The 19,470-nt window shown below is 36.7% G+C and overlaps 1 protein-coding gene across 1 annotated transcript; it reads left to right on the top strand.

The window, feature by feature from the left end:
• Positions 1-464: 464 nt before the first annotated feature.
• On the top strand, positions 465-18,897 carry LOC145978291 (uncharacterized). Its single transcript, XM_083110824.1, has 3 exons — positions 465-603; positions 16,836-16,980; positions 18,602-18,897. The coding sequence occupies exons 1-3, from the start codon at positions 601-603 to the stop codon at positions 18,763-18,765; spliced, it is 312 nt and encodes a 103-aa protein (XP_082966950.1). The 5' UTR covers positions 465-600; the 3' UTR covers positions 18,766-18,897.
• Positions 18,898-19,470: the final 573 nt, after the last annotated feature.

Below are 19,470 nucleotides of genomic sequence, written 5' to 3' on the forward strand. Positions count from 1 at the left end.
ATAAAAGAAATCACATAAAATTCCTTATCGTTTCACGGTCAAATAACAAATCTTATCTTCTTAATACAAGCTTAAAAATTAAAATATGAAAAATTTGATATTATTTTTCTCGCTCGAGGAATTTTATTATTTTTGATATAACTGTCTTCAGCGCAACACTTCTATGTTCCATAATTTCAAAAGACCAAGTCCAAATAAAAAGTATCATAAAACTATTGTGTTTTAAATGATAATAATAAGAAACAGATGAAGTTCTTCACTCTGGACCGTGATATTTTTGTCACAGAACGAATATATAATATTATTTTATAAGTGAAAAAATAGTAATACGAACTATGCGAAACAAGTTGCATATCTATCTGGCTTTACGGAATATTATAGCTTCATAATAAAGCATGGACAAAATTTTCTGTATCGCTAGATTTATTACGATGCATTATAATTATTAAAGAAATTTTAAGACGTTGAAAAAATTAGAGGCCTGAATATTCTTGCACTGAATAATTATAATTTGAATTGGGCATTTTTTTAAATATAAAAGCTAAGGGAAAATAGGAGTCTGCAGTTACTTGTCCACAGGTAGTAATCAAGTCTACAGAAATGGTAAGTAGAAATTCTTCTACTGTCAGTGAAAATATTAGAAATATTGAATTGCTTGTAGGTTTGTCCGAGGTGCAGAAATGTTCTAGATCATTTCTGTACTCTGTACCCGACGTTTCGAGGAATAGATTTAGATCGTGTTTATTTAATTCCTGTGTGATGGATATGTGGATTACGTTAAAGATAGACGATCATTGCTGACTGACATAGGCTTCGAAAGCCACAATGAATAAAGTGAGTTGCTTTCTTAATATGAGATTGTCATAGATTGCAGATGTTGAAGATCACCATGGTCGGTATATGCAACAGATAGTTGTAAATTTTTCACGATTTCTGTGTTCGTTCAATATTCTACAATAAAAATACTTTGATAGGTATACTGGTTGCCCAATTGAAGACAATTGTATTTGTGATTTAACGTTTCGCGATTGTAGCAAATTGCAAAAAATTGGATTTTGTTTGTTTGTTTTGTTAATGTATCTATAGCGGGATTTCATTTTCAGTTACGTAGGGAATTGTTGATATGAAGTATGATATGGAGCAGATTGGAACGTTATGTTTATAATGGGAATTAGAGACAGATAATATAACACAATTACCGGTACTTATTTCAATGAAAGATATTATAGAAAATTACATTTTGGCAAAAGGAATGTTTATTTTAAACTTCTATTCCGGATAATACTTGTTTAGTATATTTTTTGTTAAAATGATGGGTTACGGGAGATGATTCTATTTGAGAGGGGTGTGGTTGTTTGCATTTTATCCCATGGAAATATTTCAAAACTCGAGAAAATATTTTGAAGTTTACTTTCTACCCAGAAATGTACGACATGACAATAGTTTGTGAAATGAAATGAAACCAAATCTCTGCGCAAGTAGAGTCTAAAGAGATCTCGACCAATAATCACGTCAGAGTGAACGGAATTGCATGGAGGGGAAAATAGACTACCGCTACCAGTATTTTACATCAACGCGTACTGATTCGCTCCGCCCATTCGCTTTCAACCCTTCTCTAACATTAACTGTAACTTTGCTCCAGAGATACCCGAGATAGGGTATAGACATTACTCAAGCCCATAAAGCACGTAAAGTTTTACTTATGAAAAACTCTCACCGGTATGGGTTGATAATAAGATAAAATTCCCTTGCATACAGGACAATGTTTCGTAGGCACATTTAGGAGATAAGAAGGTACACCCACACATTCTCGATCGAGGTCATTTTGGAGGTGATGTGATCAGCACCACACTCCAGCCGAATTTACCTTCCTCCCAGGTATTGATTTGATTTGAGGCTGGGTGAGCCCCAGAGCAAGTTTATGCGGGGACAAGGCGGGGAAAATTACCACATTAAATCGCCGACCTTGAAAATCGAACCGAGCTGTTCTGCGTGGCAGTTAGACGCACTGCGGTGTAGACCATCACGACTCTTCCGATTGATGAAAAATTCTAAAATATTTTCAAACATATTCTTCATATAAATCACAATGTTTATCATTGTGTACAAATTGATAAGTAAGTAAGAAACTAAAAACGTTAAGACTTTTTCCAATTAATTTACTTGCAACATCACATTCACAGTTGAAGTTTGTGGTTGCAAAGTGAGGCAACCGACAGTTATTTCTCCTAAAAGCAAGTGGACAAATTCACACCACTATGTTTAAATGTTTAAACTTGACGTAAGGGTTTTATATAAGGGGATTTCATCACATTCACTGAAGGGTGCAAAATGGCCTGATGTACCGACGCACTCAAAAAATTTAAATCAATCAATCTTATTTATACCACATACGAAAGTAGGCTGTGGAAAGGGGGGCAGTGTCCCGGGGCACCCGGGGTAACTTGAGTCCCGAATGTGCTGAAGCCTGTAATGAATTTTCCTGACTTACGTTTTTGTTCCACTGGCCCGTTACGGGCAGAGACCCAAAGTTGGTGTTCCGTATAGATGTACGTCTTCAGAGATTATGCCACGATTTCCCACTATCCTAAGCAAGGAATACAGGTGGGGTGAATTATGCAAGGTTTAACACAATTAAGCTAATATTAAAACGCTCGCTGGTAAATCTGTGTACATTCATGAAAGAACGCAGCAATTTGCATCTCAAGCCGCAAGCGTACGCAGGATCTTTTTTCGGTGGGGCTGGTATTGTGTAAGTGCATATTACATACCTACGTTGGTGAAAAGCTCTCAAATATTTCATAATTACTACTTTTAACCTTCGTTCTAAAAGTTGTTCAAAGACAAAAATGGTAATCTGGAATCATTTTAGGGGGTTAAAATTTAGTAATTCAGTTCTTTACTCCTATCTTTTCAAATTTTGGTTTAAAATTTCTTGAGGATCTGTAGCCCATCAGCCTCCCCTGCATACGCCAGTGATTCAAACTTATGAAGTACATTGCGCTATTCATAATTTAAACAGGAAGATCAGACGTTGCCATACTCTTAAAGGGAAGTTTAGAGATATTTTGAAAGTCTTGTGATGATATATATATGTATATGTATATATATATATATATATATATATATATATATATATATATATATATATATATAAAATGAAACACCATTTTGACGAACTCTGGTTCTGACCAAAGTCTTAATAACCGAGAGAGCTAGTTCACAGTATCAATATTTTATCCGATGGTAAACAAAATTTCCTCACAACAGGGCAATTCCTTTAAACGCATGAAAGCAGTTGTAGACACATACAAAGTGATGCAACCTTCTTCTTGTGAAGTTCTACAGACACTGAACTTGAAAGAAATTTAAAAACATTTCAAACTCTTAATTCATTCACAAATATTATCAGCTAGTTCTTTCAAGTACGAGATGATGGACGTGAATTACGTGAAAAGCATGTTGATCTCCTTATGATACAACATAGTTCATTGAGTCCCGTGTTCGATACCCGGTGGAGGAACAAGTGGTTAGGATCCCTCATTAAACTGTAGGTCCAGTCGCGGTTATCCTTAATATGTATAACATGGACTTTAAACCAAAACTCAGACCAAACTGAAGATATAGTTCATTTGCTTCGTTATCCTGAAGAATACTCTGCCTCTTTCATGTCCCTTGCTACCAAAATGTATTTAGTGGGGGAGTCCAAGGGGCCGGACCCCCGTCCCCCCTCCCCATAGACTTACCAAATACTAAAATTAAATAATGAAAAATATATTCGTTTAGTCTTTGTTGTATAATTTCCTCTGAACTTATAGGAAGACAAGGATTATGTAAGAATCATACGGCTTTGAAGAACAAAAACGACTTACCAAGTACTAAAATTCGATGGTTAATAATTTCCTCTGAACTTTTTAGAAGGCAAGGATTATATTGGGATCAAACGGCTTTGAATGACATTGCAAAGAAGATTTATGTACACTACTACTCAAAATAATATACATAAAATATTACTACATGTAACATCCTTCATGTAATTCGATAAATATTCAATTATTAATCTATTTGACATTAATTTCATTGCCAGGTCACTTGTTTTTATGTAAATTATTCCGATCTTAACTACAGGTAAGCTACGTAATGAATATGCGCTGTTATATCTCTATTCTTATACAGTCTTTTTACCTATTCGTGTAACAATAATATAATATCAATTTATGTATTGTAATTAGTATTAATTAGATTTAATATAATAATTTTAAATTAAATATTATTCTTATTACTACTATTATACTATTATTATTATTATTATTATTATTATTATTCCTGAGACACTTGGTTCGGACCCCCCACGAAACATATTTGTAGATACGTGCCTGCTTTCTGCCGCTTTCACATTAGCAAAAGCAGACAGATGGTTTTCTGAATTGAAAATTATATAAACCTATTTAAAAGTTTTGTTATTTAGAGTCACCTTTCTGCCACGTTTGGCTAATTGCGAAGCGAAGATGAGAATGAGTGATGATATGATGGGATTGATGAAGGGACATTCACTAAGAACACCCATGTCCAGACCAAAATTTGAATCCGGGATCCCTGGCGTAAGGCGTAGCACGTTGTGCTAACAACTTCGACTATTTGCTCAGTTCCATGAGACAAACGCTTTAGTGGTATGACTTTACTTTCATCTGAAAATCACAGAGCCAAATGATCAATTTTATGAAAGTAATCGAAGCTTGTGCAAGCAAAATGTCACTGTAATCAAGGGGTCCCGGTTCGGTACCCGATGGAGGCACATTGCACAGTGGTTTGGATCCTACCTTAAGGAGTAGGTCCAGTTCCGAGTAGCCTATATGTGCATAAACGGGCTCAAAACAATAATTCAATTCAATTGAATGCTTGTGCAGACAGACAATCAAAGTATTAAATCTTCAAGAATTTTAATCAAGAATCATCTGCTCGAATTCCATTTTCAATACGATTCTCTCTTATTGCAGTAGGTAAACTGTTCATGTTAGTCCCCCCACACCAGTTTAGATAAGTAATCGCCACTTCTTTGTGCATACATTTTTAAACAACAAAAACAACATGTAACAAACGCAAGTGAACGAACACCGCAGTATTACGTTCTCATCAATATCATAAGAATTAATGGAACACGTAAAATACAGAGAATCACATGACTCTGTATTAAACTACACATCTTCTTAATCCTTGACTCTAAAGGCACGAAACAAAAACCATTCCATGGAGAAAATCATTGTCTAAGGATTTGGTCTAGTGACTTTAAGACGTAACTTACGTAGTTTCTTACATATTTGCTGTTCTTCGTAAGTGTCCCTTCATCAATTTCATCATGCTGTCCAACTTGTCCAAATTTCTGTTGCCAAGTTCAAAACACAATGTTCATCTAACCCACGTAAAACTTTCTTGTGAACACTTTAATTAATACGTTTAAAATATCAGAATATGCCACGAAAACGTAAGTGGAAAACAGCCTGCTGTTGCCTCGGCTCGGTAAGGTTGGTCAGTTGCAGAAGTATGTCCTTCTTTAATCCACAAGGCTGCATACTTTTTGGCAGGGAAATCTTTGATGACTGGGATCGTTAATGGACACGAATGATTTGTGAATTGGGTTTGTAACACAGTTACGAAATAGTGTACTATATGCTTTCAATTTCGTTTATATGAGGGGGATAAAAACATGCCTGGCAGGGATAAACTATTTTTTTTTATTTTGTCGGTGATAATTGTGTGTGTGTGGGGGGGGGGCTCCGGCATCCCACTCGTTAATTTGCACAGTGACTGAAGTAGTACAGTGACTGAACTAGTGCAGTGACCCTCCATACAAAACTGTCACTGGCGTACGCACAGTGAGGTTGATGGGGCTACAGCCCTCTCCGAAATTTTGAGAAAAATCAACATTTCCGAATAAATGCGGTGAAGAACTCAAGGAAAAAACAAAGTGGCAAGTGAAAACCCCCCGTAAAATGACGCTGATTGCCATTTCTGACAGTGAAATGTTTTAAAATTATGAAATATCTTGTCGAGTATTTCACTCCCTCCAAGTAAAGCAATTCCAGACCCTCCCGAAAAAAAATCCTCCATACGCCAGTGAAAACTGTCCCTGTTAGTGTAGGTGCTTACGTCATTAGTGACCTGAACTATATTTGGCTCCAAAGTTTATGAATTTCAATTTAAATATAATTGCAAAAAGAAAATATTGTTGCAATTATAGTTAGGAAAGCGACTTGTCCTGGTATGCCAATTGTGAAACCGGGCAGGTGAATCCGACCTACTTGACTGGTGTTATGAATTCTTCTGATCCATTGCTGTTGAAAGAACAGACTACCGAATGGAGCAAATCTAGCACAAAACAGAAAACATATAACAAAATATGCTTACCTCAACGAAATGCAACTCCGGAAGGACGAATGCTTGTAATAGTTCTAGTCATGGTGAGGAGTGAATGAACTTCCACATGGCAATGCAACATGGAGAGTGTGGTAGGACGGAAGTTTAAAAAGCAGTGCTCCTCAGCACTCCGTGGCAGATACAAGCCTCTCTTCAAATTTCCCGAGGGGGTTGGTTCGCCAGTGTTGCATAAGTGTGAATCTTGCAAGATAAAAAAGAGACACGGAATGGAACCAATCAATGTGCAGTTTGGAGTTTGAGTGTATTTTGTGGTTTTTATGGCCAGGAGTTTGAACTAGGAATATGCAAATACGATTTCTATTTATGCAATGGTGAGTACTGTATTATTATTTTTGTATTTTTAATGTTTTAATTTGCATTTTTGTTACTTTTGTGTAATTGCAACAGAGGACGGAATGGTGATTAGATGAACTGGTGATGGGACACTCCAAAAGAAAGAAATATCTCTGTTCAGGTAGGGTCTAGAAGCTCTGTAGGAAGACCTTGAGTGAACCACTAAACACACTCGGGTACAGCAATGGCTTTATTATTTATTATTATTATCATCATCATCATCATCGGAATGTAATATTAGAAGTGAAATCGCGGTATCTACCGGCGTGGAGGCCGCCTTTATGGCAATGACCCTCTGTTGCCGCGTTTACCTGCCAAGGAACTCGCGGTCAAATTGCCAATCTTCGGGAAGAGCCGACAACGTTAAAATTCCCCCTCCCCAAAGCAGCCATTAGGGAAACAGGATTTTGTCAAAATAACCGTTCTGGGCTGTGATTGCACACTGGTTCCTAGCTTGACTCAGCTAGCAGTAGATGTCCGTAAGGTTGAAGGCAGGCACATTTCCCTCAAGATGGCGCTGCTCGCTCCAAGCACTGCTGAATATTTGTGACGAGCGGCAGCTTTCAGACCGGAGTGACGCCCGACACGGGAGTTTCACACCGAAGTGACAAGCGACAAGGTCCCTTTCAGTCTGTTTAAAAAATAAGAAAAAAGTATTCACTACGCATGCGCGACCAACAGGCCGAGGCGACACGATGAGGAAACGGGTCAGCGAGTTGTGTAAGAAAGAGAACACTGCAATGGTGTTGATAAAAATGTAAATGTTCTGCTTCTTTCCATAACTCCACAATGAAGTTGAACTTTGCATCGAATATATTCAAGCAACGCGTCCAGCAACGGACCCAGAAATAAAATAGTGGGGAATCAGATAAAGGAGTGAAGTATTTTCTGGAGGGGGGCAGTCACAATTAATATATATCCCAAAACACATCACACAAAAATCTGCACATGGGTTTAAAGAGCATTTATTTATCTAGTTTTTAGTATTTGGTAGGGTGGGGAGTGGACAGGTTGACTCACCATCCGCAAGCGCGTGCACACATAGCATACAATCTTCATGTTCCAGCTCACTATATATATATAGTGGAAATGATGTTGATGCAATATTAATGATAGGCGTTTCTAAAAGAAAACATTGCGATATTGGTACATAATCACACGTTAGTACATATTTATCTATATTTCCATAACGAGACCATTTATTAGTTTATATTTATATTCTGGCAAGTAAACATTTGTTTGAATGGGCAAAGAAAAAGTAAGTGTCCCTACATCACTTTCATCAACTCACGTTACGAGGTCAGTGGCGGATAAAAGACGTTCACTCGGAGGGGGCGGATGTCTATATGACGTCCCCTCCCCAACTTTTGGCGTCCAACACCCACCTCCCTCTCACACCCACCTATCAACGGTCCTGTCATAAAATGCTGCCACGTTTATTGTGCACACACCACTCATATTAAATTTCGTGAACCACAAAACAGTACCTATGTTACTTCAAATTATATTACCAGAAATACATTTCTCATAAAGCAAAATAAATTTGATATTTAAGTTCAACAGACGTGACTTGAGTTAGAATTTTTCATTTAAGTACACTTTATGTACAGATAGACTAATCGGGACTGAACCTACAGTTGAAAGTATGATCCGTAAAACTAACCCCTATATTTCTCCACCTTGTATCGAAGCCGTGACCCGTTGTTTACAAAGCAACGAACAAAAAGTGATTTCCCCCACACAAAATGCTTTCACTTCAAATCCTCAGGATTCAAACTATTTTTCAAATGTCGCTATAAGTGACACGTATAGGGCTTTCAAACTGTGTATGTATATTATGATATCTATTGACAGAATCACAACTTTGTGACCGAGTGATGATGATATCTTACTCTCCTGTAAACAAAACAGATTCGAAACACTACATCATAGGAAAATTTCGGAGCGAATGCAGAGAAGTTCGTTTAAAATCATACTGAACTAAAGCTTGAGCCAAAGTTAAAACCGAATGGTATTTGTAGGAAAACGGAGCGAATTGTCCCCTCTGGATGCTGTTTCTTCTCTCTTCCCTGTTTGAAAATTATTTAGTGCTTGGAGCATTTCCCTCCAAAACAACTGTTTCAGTTTGAAGTTATATGTTCTTGCAACGCTCTGTGTTAGTTTTGTAATCATCAGTATTTCTATATAATAATTCAATCCGTGAAGGCACATAGTGGTTCGGATCACTTTAAACTGTAGGTTCAGTCCCGATTAGCCTGTCTGTGCACAAACTGGGCTTTGTTATTTGATTAAACACAAACTCAAGCAACAGATAGCACTATGAACCAATACCGATACCGATGCCGCTACTCTTACCGATTCCAACCGATACCGATATTTGAAAGTTGTAATACAGTAAAACCTCATTAATCCGGACTAATGGGGGGATAAGTTGACCGGTTTAACGAAAGTCCGCATTAATTGAAATAACCTAAAAGAACAGTAGAAAGTGCATTAAAACTCCGTTTATAGCAACAAAACACGTTTATTATGGTGTATTTAAAGGGCATAGGCCTAAATACTAAATACACTATACAGTACATTACAAAGTCTGCGGGAAAGAGAATTTCATCAGTGGTTGACTGCCTTTTATTTGGGAAGTTCTCTTTTTGACTTATCTATAGCCACATTTAAAACCTTGAATTCTGCTTTCATTTTCTTTTTTTTCTTTTTCTTTGCCTTTTGCCTTTTGCCTGTCCGGATTAAGCGATGTCCGGCATATCGTTATTCGGATTAACTAGGTTTTACGGTATTTAAAGTTTGTTCAAAATATTAATCAATATTAGTGTGTAAATATTCTTCTCCAATTGCATGCATCAATTTACCAAGAAATTTATTTTAGAATATTCAAGAATTAAATTAAGGATATGAAAATAGATGTTATGTAATCACAAAATACAGTTTTTCGTGGAAAATTGGCACAGAAGAAAAATAAAGTTTGTTTGAATCTTGCATAATTTCCAGATTTCGCGAAATTATCCCGCAGCATTTTTGTGGACCCCATGAAAGACCAACATGACGAAAAAGTATCGGCTGGTATCGTTAGATGAATTTCAACCGATACTTTTCGATTCCGATACCGATATTTATAGGACACACACAGTATATGAATTACGCAAATTATGTATTAATAACTGAAAAATATGAAATAAGGCATTTCGAAGGAAGACAATCGCACACCCCGCACCCCCAAGATCCTCAAGTTAGGGTTGTCACCCCCGTAACACTTTAACCCCCTCTGTAGATCGATAGTAATGTCTCGCTCCAACCACATAGGAAATATGCAAATGACTGGTGGGTGCAACATATGAAAAATTCCCACAAGAAGAAAATGAAAATGTTCACTGGCCCCTCTCTCCAATCTACTGCGGCCTTAGCAAGTGCCATAAAATACCAAAATGCATTTATGCAAATTTATCAATAACTAAGAAAAGAAAATAAGGCACTTGAGAATTCGATAGTCTCCTGAGTCCCCTACAAGATCCTCCCATTTAACCCGCCCTTGCAAGCTACTAAGATTGGTAGTTGTAGTTCACGTAAATAATTTTCGCCACCAAGTTTCAGCGTCCAGGGCACATGCCACCTGCTGCCCTCCCACCTACGATCTTTCCACAGTGAAATCATATGAAAAAATGAAAAAGTGAGGAGGCTGAAGTAATGGTGGGAATAATCTGGAATGAGAGTCATATTTAATATAGACCGAAATACTATACAAAATGCCCATTTGAGAACAAATAGTATGTATTTGTCTATTATTATTTACTGGTGGGGGGGAAAGAGTCAAGACTGGGATGGTTGTTAGCCCATCATTCCCATCCCCCACAGCTCACCGTTGTTGTCACTGCTTTGCCATGCGTGATGAAAAATACCCTAATATATTTTTAAAATTTGTCCCAACTGTGTAAACATCTGAAAAGCAAAATAAGGTTATCACTCACCGCCTCCTATCTTTCGTCGTCTCCTATTTTTGTCACCTCTTATCTTTATTTGCTTTCACCGTTCAGTTTCCATTGTAGTCCCTCCTTCTCCTCCAAAACTACCGCCCTATGGAGCGTCGCAAAATGCCATAATAGTTACTTTATTTCATTTCAACCGTGGAAATTATTTATCAAAATCTGTAAAATGAAATATAAGGTCCTTTTAGGTTCTGTGTCCGCCAGATCCCAAAAGCCAATGTAACATCCACCCAAAAGAAAATGAAGCACCCCTCACCCATGTTCATGTCATAATCCACGTAAAGTATTTAATTAGGACAGTGTTTCCGGATATATATATTTTTAGCTTTAATGAACACTTCACTTGAGTTATTCCTTTTCTACATCTAACATGTCACTATCGCATCAAATACTCTGTAGTGCAAAGTGGAAACTCGATGATCTGTTTTGCGTCTAGTATGAGCAAGGTTTACCATTAATCAGGGGATAAGAGATGAATTGCCACATCAAACTACATGGTATGGATATAAAGATAACTCTTAACATATTTAACGTCATAAGATGAATTATCATTTATAATCTGCTTAAATTTATATGAAATAACAATGTTCGAGTTCTGTTAAGAGCAAATACACTGCATATTTGGAAATACAATAGATAATTATATGAATTTAAGTAAAGACACGTATTGACTTTTACTATTTATTTCTTCTTCTCGTTTATTGTAACATGTATATGAACAAAATGTACAATTGTTTTCCACTAAGAAAACTTAATATTTTGTAGAAAGAAAATAATTAATAGTAGCCTATTTATTGAACCACAGCTTACACAGTACATTTTTATGACGAAATAAGAAATCTTAAGTTCTCAGACAATCACGTGAATGGTAAGCCATGTTACTCTTTTTGCTCTGTTTTTTGATTACTCATTGAAAAAGAATATCAGAAGTAGAACGCTTGTATCGTTTTCAAATTAATGTTTATTTACAAGACAAATATATGCTAAAACAAACTTTAGTATGAAGATATTAAAGGAAGTTTTTGTTTCTGAATACTGGACCTTGCAAATTTATCATTTATCTATTATTTCATCATTTGGAGTTTTGTGCAAGAATGTCACTCCCACTACACAAAACAAGCAAACTTGACAATCATGAATCCCCCAAACTGGAACGCAACCTACTTTTAAAAACCTATAATCGAATATCACCCCAAGACCGTGGATTCATTACCTCCCCAAAATCGTTCATCATATCCCCCCCCCCGATAGTTTTAATTCTTGTTTGTTTGAATACAATACCATGTTAAAATGTCCATATATTTTTAATAGTTCAGTATTCGAAATTATGGAAAGCTGGCACATTGATTGGTTATGGGTAATAAGTAAAATTATATAAATATGCCTTTAAACAGTGCGAATGGAGAATAGATTTATGAGATTTATATAACACACAATTTGAGTATTTAGCAGAAATTGTTACACAACTTAAGATAGAAAATTCAACCTGGGCAAACCAAATGACATGCTGCAGCCGTGTGACCGATTCAATTATTGTTTCATGGGACATTACAGAACCTTGGCTATTAATTCCTTCCCAAGCTAATTGCGAGAATTTAATACGGTTCCTCCTTCAAAGAATTCGCTCCCTCTGCTTGGGATAAATATAATTATTTTAGTAATTCATAGCAATAATTACGTGTATTCTATCTTCAGTGCAAATGCCACTTGTTATAGTAAAATTGTCCTGCGACAAGGTGTTAGAAATGCGAAGAAATTTGATATTATTTTTTTTCTGTTTTATCGGGTAACGTGCAAGGTGTTACTGTACAATATGTAGTACACTTAGTACAATTATTACAGCATAAAGGAAATTAATACTACAATAATACGACAAATAGAAGTGCATCATCCAAATGATGCACCTGCTTTAAATTGAGCAGAATACTAACATTATAAGCAATATATTGTAAGAAGTGATGTTATGAATCAACACCGAGAAAGTAGTTCATGTCTTGTATTGCAGTATATATATATAGTATATATATATATAGTATAAAACTTTACTAAATTCGAAACACGCATTATCGTAATACAATATTGCGAGCGAACCGAGAAAGAAAATTTTTGTATCCATTTCTTTGAAGTCTTTCAAGAAAATTAATTCAATGGGATGTCAATACTTTCTTATAACCCTGCGATATTTACTCTTCCCTAGCTCCTCCTTTCGCACGTTCGGCGCCAAAAACGTGTGGAAACCATACCGCTAAATATAATCCCGTAATTATAATATTCGAACTTTCCCCCACTACAGAAATCCATCGACAATCTAAGATTTAATTAACACTTTAGCTCCCCCCCTTAAATTTAATACTCACCAAAATTTCCGTGCCAATTTAGACTTATTGTTTATGTTGAAGAGTGGATGTTGCCTTCTCCAAAACAAATAATTCTCAGTTACCAGAATTTTCGCAACAGTTTAGAGTCTAGACAATAGTAATATACAAAAATTGGATACCCCTTCAATTTGACGCTCAATCCCCCCTAACTAAAATACCCTCTGTAATCTAAGACTTAACACTGATATTCAAGAAATGTATATTGTCCCCCCCAAACGTTTAAGTCTCAATCCCCCCAGAATCTACGTGTCGATAGGTAAGAGTTGGATATCCCCTTATTATCCTTTACAATTCCCTTGGAAGTCCAGAAATTGCTATTATAAAGCAGCAATGGTAACTTGTGTCCAATGCTATATTGTTCACGTCAAATTTTCATCATAACCCCCCCCCTCCCAATTGGCTGTACGCAACGGGCGTCCACAAACTCACCTGTGAGTACCCCTGCCCCTAAGTACTTTCTTTTCTTCATCTAATGGATTAAATATGGTGCATTTAAGGTGTAACATTTTTATATATATTTTAGAAATGTATAAAAATGTTGAATGTTATTTGAAAGGGAACAGACGCCCCCAAAAAATCTCGATGGCGGAGTCTGCGCCGTAGTCCCCCTCGTGGGCACCCCTGACGCACATTGTATAGTTTGTCAACATGTCTAGTCGGTACTACTGGTTGTTTTGTTATAAATAGTGAAATAATTCGGATAATTCGTGTTACAATGCGAAACAGAACGGAGAAAATGGATAAAATATTTGTGGGATTATACAGGTTTGATGCTGAAAAAACTGGGTGAAACAAAAACCACGGTTCAATTTCTGACGTTCGTCTTCTTGGAAACCATGCCCCATCTGAAAATGAAGATCAACACTTTCCTACAGCACTAAGGAATATTTGGTTTCCACTTTCTGGTGATACTGGCAAAGAGAAACTGATAAACTAAACTATCAACCCTCCACCATTACGTTACTCGCTAGAGAGACACGAAAAAAATTTCAAGCAGCCATCAATTGAATATTTACTCATTTGGTGATCCATCCTGAATGAAAAAATGTTTCATTTCAATGGATTTGGATTTGAAGGAACAGTAAAAGACGTAACGACAGCATTTCTTCTCTCACACATCTGAGTGGCTGCAGTTTTTTTTTTTTGTTTTTTTTTCCTTCGTGAGAAAGGTGTCTCGTTTGCTGCCTAAGCTATTTGATGTTAGCGACCTCTGAATTCCTTGGGAAATTGTTGAGATGCCTAGCTATAATATGAGAGTGGTAAAATTACTGGGAAATCCTTCGTGCAGATGAAGAAATGAAAGTTTGAAAAAACTGTGGCCTGTGGGATTGGTCAGTTCACTTCTGGAACTAAAACATTGTGAGGTTTGCCGTATTCTCATATTTTTATTTGTTGAGTTTGTGCTTAAGTCCGATTTTTGCACAGAAAGGGTAATCGGGACTGGATCTAGAATTTAAAGTGCGATATGAACCACTATGTACCTGTACCGGGTATCGTACCCGGGACTCGTTGATTACAAAGGTACGCCGTTAACACGTATGTACTCTCATTTCAATAACACGTTTGCATTAATAGGGATTATCTTCGCACTTGTTAGTGGTTCCATTTGTGATATAAATTTAAATACATGTTTCAAAAATATGCCTTCAAAAGTTATTTCGAAAATAAAAAATGGAAATTTAACTGTGATATTTCTGAAGGTCAGGGTATTTTTTGAGGGTGGGACACTCAAGCCTATAACATTGCTTAGTTACGAGTAGTTATATACACGTGTATGTCAAGGACATTTTTAGAGATGGTGTGCTCAAAACTACAAAGAAATAACAGCATTTCCTACTAAATAAATTTAGCCGACCTGACTGAGTTTCTCGCAAGTGTCTCTACCGTAGGCAAATACTGGGAAGGCACCTTGTACAGTACACACAACACTGACTTTTTCATATCACTTTCTTGTCCTTTTCTTCCATCATCCTCCACCCTTCCCGTCTCTGTTAACGTAATAACACAAATAAGTGGCAATATGTAAACTAAACAAAATCATGCTTTCTGCATTGTTGTTGTCTAAAAATAAAGTTTATGTCAATAGGATCCGAGCACTTCGAGTTCTGTCGGTCTTGGGGCTTCAACATGGTGCCAATCAGAGTTCGTTCCTGCCACGTATGAATCGGAACTTTGTCAGCGTCATTAGGCTCTTCAGCCTGAGTGGCAACAGACATGTTGCACCGGAAAATAACCATCTTAAATGCGATGAAACCTGTAAAACATCCACAGATATTTATTCTGGGGTGGTCCCTCTGATAAAACATCAATATTCTTAAAATTCTTCGAACGGACTCCGTAAAGCATTGTAATACTTCCAAAACTGAACCTGCTCTGAAACACAAGAAAAGTGCCTCATTAAGAAATCAATGTGCCTTTGTTAAGTTGTTAGGTTTAGTATGGCACAATATTTTCAATAATACCAATATAATAAACCAATAAAATTTGTTAGATGACAACGACTCCTTACCACAAGGAGAATATAATTATTCCTTAGATGTTTACTTGTTTAAAAGCTTTGATCCTTTGAAAGGTTTGTTAAGGAGTTGAGACAGTTAAATCTACTTTATGCACAGTAAGGCTAATCGGGACTAGATCTACTGTTTAAAGTGGGATCCGAACCGCTATGTGCCTCCACCGGGTATCGAACCCAGGACCCCTTATTTACAAGGCAACGACGCTACCACTGCGCCATCGCGGAGGCATCGTTTGCTAAGGAGGATTCTCAAAATCGGTCTTCACGAAATCGAGAAAGATAATGGGCGATTCGAAATCGTACAGTTTGTGAAGATAATTACTTTTAACACGTTGCGTGTTTTAGGTTGTCTCAATAGTATAGTAGAATAGTTATTTGCTGCGAATAATACTACTTGCCCTGAGATATGATAATCTACATAGGCATCACGCCAGCATTATACGTACTTATTTTAGCGTGTATTGCGCTCTGATTCGGGACCACTTGTAACTTTTTGCATATATGCGATTTACCGCCACACAAGCGGTCATTCTTCAATCTGGTCACAAACTACTCGAGCTGGAAGCATTGTTTTGACGCGACGGCGATACCCAACCCTGCCTGTTGATGACCTGCAAGGGGTGGAAAGGCCGCTCCCTCAAAATTTCGAGAAACATCGAAGTGCTCGGTTCCTACACTGACATCCACATTTTCGCACTCTTGAGTTAACTATGACGGTGCAGACTAAAGCAGGATGCAGGATAGAAGGAATTAGACGAAGGTTACGTTGAATGTACCCTCCCGACATTAACCAAGAAAGACTGAGGTAAAACAAAAGATAAAAATGTATCTTTCAATATCTGCGCACCCATGAAGCCTCTGCATATGATCTTCTAACGGTTAATCAGCATTGCTATATGATAGCATGCAATGTTGATTGGGCATTATCTATTGTCTAGTGCTTTAAACTTTGAACTCTCTCGAAATATAGTGTTAGAATAAGTATAGTTTAGAGCACTAGGGCTCGATAATGCATAATGTCCAATTAATTAAGCTTGCTTATGTAGAACCATTGCCACTAATATTCAGAACTAATAGCTAGTCTATATGTTCTAGAATTTTGAAAAAATGTGTTAGTACATATAATATTAATTTTATAAATTGCTGTCTCAATTTTTGTCTTCTGTTTCCTTGTTTCAGAAGAAACTTGTTCTACTGGTGTTATGTGTGGCGCTCCTGAAACCAAGCATATCTCTAACGAAGACCTGTACGGCGAGAGAATTCCGAGAGGCCGTCAAGGCTGCATGCAGTTCCGCAGGGCCTAAAGTTGATATAAATGAAATAGGTAAAAACCTATCTAGATTAGATATATACTACAACTTTGATCTAGGGCATATTACCTTTCTTTCCTCACCCTGGTCAATTAAACTTCCTACAAAAAGAAAGCTAAATGTCTTTTCAAATGCAATTTTATCCTCCATTCAGCTCTTTATGTCCTCTATGTTCCAAAATAGTGATACACTATTTTATATTATCCACCTGAAGCATAGGGTTTGCAATAAACTTGCCTATGTAAACTGAAAAGGCAATTCCTTGTGTAAATATTAACAGTCATATTTGTCGGCCATATTGAATATCTCAAATTAGCTGTGTCTTGCGTTCTTGCCATTTTGTCAGCTTTCTTGATCACGGAGCTCTCAAAATACATAGGATTTTATTTTAGTTATTCTTATCTCAGTCCACATGTTTAATATTTGGGGGGATGGAAATATTTTCAAAGTATTCATTTTAAAGTTAAATATGAATGTTATGGCATTATAACTGATTCTACGAACGCGCAACTGTAGACAACACGATACATTGGATGCCCATGACGGCCGTTGACAACCATATGTCCGCCACTATTCTGGCTGCTTAGAGGGAGCTCAAATGCATAGGATTTGATACTAAATATGCTTATCTTGGTCCACCTAATACATTACTTTCGTCCATGTTCATTTATAGTGAAAAAATTATATATTAATAGGGCAGTTTAAGTTTTAATCGGTTCCATCGAATGCGGCGTTGTCAAAAATGTAGAAAGCGACATGTTGCACTCTCTCAATGTCCGTTAAAAAATTATAGGAATGTAAATTCAATATAAACCCTGTGAAGTCGAAGGTTTGATGGGATCTTTTCGTAATCCGTGCAATTTTGAATGTTTAGAGGGACTCCAAATACATAGGATTTAAAACTAAATATGTTTATCTTAGTTCACTTGATACATTATGTTTCCTAAGTATATTAAGTCCAATTTAACATGTACTTACTTTTCACACAAGCTTTCACCACATCATGTAGCTTCATCAGGAGATAAGACAAGAATAGTCAAGTTAAAACATGGGAAAGGTAAGGTAAGTTGGAGCTGAGGGTAAAGTAAGATGAAGCCATATAATGTGACGAAAGCTTGAGTAAAAAGTAAGTACATGTTAAATTAGACTTAATCTACTTAGGAAAATGATGGCATGTGGTGTAGCTACGGTGTAAACTATGCTTATCCAATATTATCTTTAGACCATTTCTTGGAAGACATATTTTTAATATTAATATTCAGTATAAGTTTAAGTAGGACCTTTTCGTAAATCCCGCGTGTGTACTTATCCCTGGTGATATATAACTTTAACGCTATATATTATGCATTGATGTTGACTCAATATCAAGACTTTGGGGTTACCTACCGAGGATCGAAATCCGCACCTTTCGCACTTGCGTTGAGACAATTAACCATTTTTCTGTTTCGTATTTATCACTTTACTTTGCTCACGTCAGTATGACAAATAAAACAGCCATGACCTAGAATTTGAATCATTATTCGGTTATTAATGTAACATCTTTGCTGTTATTGCTGGCCACTCTCCATTTGATTTTAGTTCACATTGTTGTTTCCATATTTGGAAATGTAATTAGTTTTTTTTCCTTTTTTCTAGTGAAAGTATTTCCTGTGTGGGATCCCTTGCGGCCATTTCTCGAAATGGAGCAGAAATTGAAACAAGTCAAAAAAACAAATCCCCCTACAAACGCTGCCCAACTCTTCCACAGATGCTGTGTGGACGGATGCTCCCACGCGGACCTCGTTGGAGCCTGCTTATGAATATCTTCGTATCAACATACTCACACATTTACAAACAACTCAATTTTCTACCAAATATCGTCTACAATGCATCAATGTATTTAACACTTGACAATAAATTTTCAATCTAATGGTTGTGAGAATATGAAGAAATTATGCTATTTCTACTGAATTCAAGCTTCACAGGAAGAAGCACCTTGTCCCAGACATTTTTAATTTACTTTCTTTCTAAGAAATGAAAAATGCATGCAAAAAGTTTCAAAACACCGTCCAATCTATTTTGTTTCACAGTTTCACATAATAGTTAATTTTATCATAATTGAGACATAGGTATATAATTTCCCCTGGACTCTTTCTCACACAATTACACCAAGTGATTTCTTTTAAAGAGCACTTTTTTGGTAATAAAATAATTGTTATACACCAAAAAGCAACATCGATACACGTACAGTCACCATCAATAAAAATGGGACGCCTAGATCCACAAATGCTCGCTTCCCTGCAACTTTGTTGCCCAACTCTAGGGCGATAAGTGGATTTCAATAGCAAATTTTCAATGGTAACTTCTACAACAACCGCAGATTTAGGCAACACACATAGCGCCTTGCAGGGAAGAGATTATTTCAGGATCTAGGCGTCCTCTTCTTATTGCCGGTGACTGTACGTAAGTTCCAGAATTCATAACTCCAGATGTAATTTTTTCCAACAGATTAAAGTGCACACTAA

The sequence above is a fragment of the Lepisma saccharinum genome, chromosome 1 (assembly GCF_977018435.1).
Source record: "Lepisma saccharinum chromosome 1, izLepSacc3.1, whole genome shotgun sequence".
Lineage (NCBI taxonomy): Eukaryota > Metazoa > Arthropoda > Insecta > Zygentoma > Lepismatidae > Lepisma > Lepisma saccharinum.